Source organism: Poecilia reticulata, linkage group LG22 (genome assembly GCF_000633615.1).
Source record: "Poecilia reticulata strain Guanapo linkage group LG22, Guppy_female_1.0+MT, whole genome shotgun sequence".
Classification (NCBI taxonomy): domain Eukaryota; kingdom Metazoa; phylum Chordata; class Actinopteri; order Cyprinodontiformes; family Poeciliidae; genus Poecilia; species Poecilia reticulata.
Window position 1 is genome coordinate 7,438,076 of NC_024352.1, and position 5,302 is coordinate 7,443,377.

Below are 5,302 nucleotides of genomic sequence, written 5' to 3' on the forward strand. Positions count from 1 at the left end.
TACAAGTTTTTATTTTATTTTTTGTTACATGCCTGCAAAACAGAAATAGCAGCTCGACACTAGGACGTGTGGTTAAGAAATGTTTTAATGCCGCATGTGTTTATCTCAAACAAGTGTTCATTACATCTAAAACAACAAAATTAGTTTTAAAAAAAGTGTATATCTAAAACGTGACATTTAATTTTTGCTCTCTGTTGACAGTTAAAACAACAACAACAACAACAACAAAATACATTTACTCTGTAAATTCTGATTCTTTTACAGAGATATAAACACTGCTTGATAAACCTTCACATCAGGTCTAGCTGAACGCAGCGCTAAATCGTTTTAATCAAGTCCATCACTCAGGAGTTAGTAATACTGTCCAAGAAAAAAATAAATCCATGTACAGAAAAAGAACAATTTAGCTAAAAAAAAAAAAATTAACCCAACAACCACACCCATATTTGATCAAAACAAAAGTATTAAACAGATTTAAAATTGTACTCAGTGACAAAGACCCTGATGAGATTCCATCACCAGGGTACTCATTAGACAAGCCTTTGTTATTATGAGATTGTACATTTATGTAACAGTGGGGTGAGTCCGCGCCACACCTCTCTGTGTGGGGGTTGGAAAATTGGCACTTTAGGACAAAAACAAGGATCAAACTGTTTGTAATTAAATGTTCTATCTCTGTGCTGTTTGCGTCTACATCCCTCCACATCGTACGGTAAAACACGGACGTCGTAAATGTTTGCCTTTTGTGCAAAAGTCTCTATGTACAATAATCCCCGCGGCACCGCAGGCGTCTCCAACCTTAGACGTGGGCACTTTTGGCGTGATGGTTGGAGGAGGCCGCTGGCAGGCTGCCGCCTCCGTGTTTGGAGTAGTAATAGTGGTTGTTGTCCTGGTAGCTGCGTGGAGAGGAGGCGGAGGAGTCCGACGAGCACATGAGCATCACGCCGCCCAGCAGGCAGAAAACGGTGCCCACCCATCCGGCGTAGAGGGAGAAGCCGAAAGACATGAGGCCGAGCTCTTGGTTGGCACCGATGGGGAACCAGATGGTTGGCACCAAAGCGCACAATGCTAAAGAGGCAGAGAGGAAAAAGTCCTTGTCAGGCGTTCATACTGTGCAGACAAATACACTCAAAGACCTTGTGCTTGACGGCACCAAAAGAAACTAAAGGGGGGAAGGGGTGCTGTGGTGGTGCAGGGGTTAAACACAACCCACATGGGGAGGTCTCGCTGTCACAGGTTCAATTCCCAGCCTTTGCCATGTGTCTTCCTTCTCTCTCATTACCCTACTTTTCTGCCCTAGCACTTTCAAATAAAGGCCACTAGAGTCAAAAAAGTCTTAAAGAAAAAGAAACCAAAGGGGTTAAATTGCTTAAGTGTATTCATTAATGTACCAAGTCAAATATGTTGTTTAAAAAGGCCCGTTTCATATACACTGCTCAAAAAAATAAAGGTAACACTTAAAAAACACAATATAACTCCAAGTAAATCAAACTTCTGTGAAATCAAACTGTCCACTTAGGAAGCAACACTGATTGACAATCAGTTTCACCTGCTGTTGTGCAAATGGAATAGACAACAGATGGAAATTATTGGCAATTATATTTCATTCATTCAGATCTAGGATGTGTTATTTGAGTGTTCCCTTTATTTTTTTTAGCAGTGTATATATATCTATATATGTACACATATACATATATGAACACATACACACAAAAAGCTTGGTTATTTCATAACCAAAGTGCTTTGGTTTATGTTGTTGGGACAGAATATGGGTAGTTTTAGCCAAAAATTGGTACAAAAAAATGTTATACGTTGGGTTCAGTTGGAGAAAAGTTTAGTATAAGACTGATTCTTCACATATGTCCATATTGTGCTATACAACCGTAAATTACAAGGTAAACTAGGAAATGGTATGAAGGTCAGTTAATCACTTTAGTCCATTCAGGGGAACAACTTTTCACTTCGGGTAACCCTCTTATCTAGACACACACTTTGACCAAAGAATTGGTCAAAAAGTCTGCAAAATATTTTGCAGTGTTGTATACTGATGCAGAATTTAGCATCAGTAAAAAATCATCAGTGGTTTTAATGGTTTTGTTCCATTGAAACCAAATATCATTTTTGGTCTATTTTAACTAACAGTATGTACAATGTAACACATTTTTTGGCCTTGATAAAAAAGACATACTTTATGCGTAAACAGGCATTTTCTTATAAGCCCTTTATAAGAAAATGTTGCCTTTAAAAACTTTTGATATTTTTTGCTCTTTTCCTGGTGTTACAGCTGTTGGGGAAAGATGGGTTTGGAATGGGCAGCTCTGAAAGTCTAATTAGATTTTTTAACCCAATAGTTTTTAGAGTGCAGTCAGCGCAAACAAGCTTTATTCAAGGGCTGCACAGCTCCTAAAAATACTCCTGCTTTAGGAAATCTGAAAGGTATAAGCGGTAGTAGGTGTTTACCACATTCCTAGCGTGCTGCTTAACGCTCTGTGACAGCACAGTGGGTAAGGTTATAAGAATAAAAATACGCATAGAAAATCAATCCTCAAACACATTACACAAAAATCAAACATACGTCTAGGTTGTATTTTTATGGAGGAGCTGTGGAGACATCAGTCAGGGGTTGGCAAGAGGTTGTTTTGTTTTTTTTTTGTGAAAATGTAGGCGTTGGAAAAGAAATGGTTGGGAAACAGGTGCTAAAGTTGCTTTCCAGGGAAGCGGGGCGGTGGAAAACAGTCCCATATTTATAATCTCAGCAAAGTTGGACCCCTGGGGAAATTTTCATGTGGCTCAGGACAAAAGCAGGGTGTGGATGAGAGTAGGTGGATCGTAGGAATGTCTTCTTTTTTTTTTTAGGTGAGATAGAAGAGCAGAATTTTTTTTATTTTTTTAATTTTTTTTTACAAACTCTCTAACCTCAACACTTTGTAAGCATCTGAGCTCAGGTTCAAACAGGTCAAAATGAGGAAAGTTCAGAGATGTGCAACTCATCGTGCTCGTTGTGGCATCTTATTAACATTCACTGCATCTAAAGAAGTGAACAAAAATGACAATGTCTCTCACCAACAACAACCATCAGCACTCCTCCCAGGATGGCCCGCTTGTTCTTGGCGCTCTGCGCGTCGTTTCCAATGCTGATGCAAGGCATCGACATGAGAAGGAGAATCACCGCAGGGAGACCCATGATCGACCCCAGGATCATTAGGGCTCGAGTGGTCTGGATGTAGGCTGTGGAACAAAATCCTCCTTTAATTTAGACATTTTGCTTTCTATCTATACCAAGTTATGAACAAAAATGACTTCATCTGCATTAGTTGAAGTGAAGAGTTTGAACGGTCGCTACCTGGCAGCTCCAGGATCTGTGTAAAGGCGACACAGTGGTAGAGTGCCGTGGAGATGACGCACTCCTCCCAGGGTCCCTTGGACTGCAGCTCGTCCATCTTCTTACAGGTGGTCACGCCGTACTTACACATGGTCACCCAGTCATTCGTGGACGTGGCGATCACGACCCCGAGCCAGCCCAGGCTGCTCAGGAGAAAGCCGCACAGCTGGAGGCAAGAGTTTGCCATGGCACAGAGTTTGCGTCGAGAGCGCTTGTTCCAAAGTCACGAACCGTTTCTGGGAAAGTTTTGAGTGGATTTGTTAAAAATGTGTGTGGGGTGGGGGGGGGGAGGTGGAAAAAAGTATCTTATCAAGAGTTGATATTCCAATAAAAAAAAGGTTAAATCCAGTTAAATATGTGGGGAGGAGGGGGATCCACCAAATCAGGTCTGCTGCAAATGTCAAAAGAATAAAACTCTAGCAGTATTAGAAGGTTTTTAAGGACTGCCTCAGTGAGAGGGGAGAAAAAAAAAAAAACATCCCAAAAACTTTGATCCAATCAGAGGCTATGCATTAGAATAACTTTTTTTTCACTTCTCTGAGGCTGCACTGCCCCTTTCTTAAAATAAATCATGCATGCAGCCTCAGAGTGCCGGTAGCTGCGCTGGGAGATGAGAATATTTAATAGGAAAGATGCTGCCATCTGCTGGTTGGAAAGTATTTCTGCAAGTGGTACACATATGCACAGTGGATTTAAAGGTCTGTTATCATGCTGAGGTTTTAAAGTGTGAAAAAAGAATGACGAAATAATTTAGTTTCACTTAAAATCACAAGTTTTGAGTTTTACAACACGACTGAAAACAAAGTAAAAATCTTTTCAGACCAAAAATAAGTAAAGGAAACAAAAGCAGCGTACCTTGCCGAAGCACCTATAGATTAGATTTTAGTTTTATTACTGCACTCAGTCGTTCCAAGACTGTTTCTTACGTCTTCTGGAAATGTGTTAGCAATGTCTAGTCACTGTTAGGTGTTTAGAATCTGTAAGTTTGCTCTGGTGTCTTTTGTCTGCATTCTTCTTCACATCATACACAGACTTTCAAGCACATTTAGGTTTTTCTTTTGGCTCGGCTGTTCAAAAACTTTGACTTTTAGTTGGTCTAACCATTATTTTTTTGATCATCTTCAGGGTTACGAATTCAACGTTATTCCTTGAGTATTGCATAACGTCTCAGTTTCTCCTGATACTTTCGCTACAACGCCTCACAATTTCCCACAATCGTTCTAGGAGTCTGTTTTGTAAACTTCAGCCAGGGCTGCGCGTGTTTTATTGTAATAAAAGGCTCACGTTAGCTCCACCACTGCAGAGAACAGGTTCTGGTTTGCATCCCTAAATTGCTATTTAATTTTTACTATTATTCCTGCTGGAGTTCATATCTCAGAACTAATTATTAGATGCTATATATCACAGCAGGGGGCGATAGAAGACAGCTGCAAAACACGGAAGACTTATTTGTTTCCTCCCACTTGCCCCTGTTGGATGGAGTCAAGTCGTATTCCATCAGTCACATCGGGACGCCGTAAAGCCGCAGCAGCATAACAATCAGTCTAAAATGTATATGGGCCGAAAACATCTGAGGAGCTTCGGCCAAACGCTCGGCCCTCAGGTCTCCAGCGGCGCCGGCTCAAATTGGGTTTGACTCTCTGCATCTGTTACTTTCAGGGTTATTTTGTGCTTCAGCACGAAAGCCACGAATATTAGAACGACTGCATTCTCTTAATGTATGACTCTGTCGATAACAATTTATCGCTCCTCTGGAATTTACTGGAAATACTTTTTTTTTTTTTTTCACTTCCAGTGATGTATGTCCTGCAGTTTCTTTTTTTTTTTTTTTGCATTTTCAGACTAATGGCACTACACCTCGTTAGTACATTAATATTTCTTGCTGTTGCTTCAAAGGGAAAAAACCTTGCACTGAAGATA

The 5,302-nt window shown here is 40.5% G+C and overlaps 1 protein-coding gene across 1 annotated transcript; it reads right to left on the bottom strand.

Annotated features, from left to right (window-relative positions):
* On the bottom strand, positions 1 to 3,792 carry cldn11a (claudin 11a). The gene is made up of 3 exons (XM_008399178.2): positions 3,344 to 3,792; positions 3,064 to 3,228; positions 1 to 1,068 (listed from the first exon to the last, which is right to left on the bottom strand). Exons 1-3 carry the CDS (start codon positions 3,567 to 3,569, stop codon positions 800 to 802), a joined length of 660 nt encoding a protein of 219 aa, XP_008397400.1. The 5' UTR covers positions 3,570 to 3,792; the 3' UTR covers positions 1 to 799.
* Between the last annotated feature and the right edge of the window lie 1,510 nt (positions 3,793 to 5,302).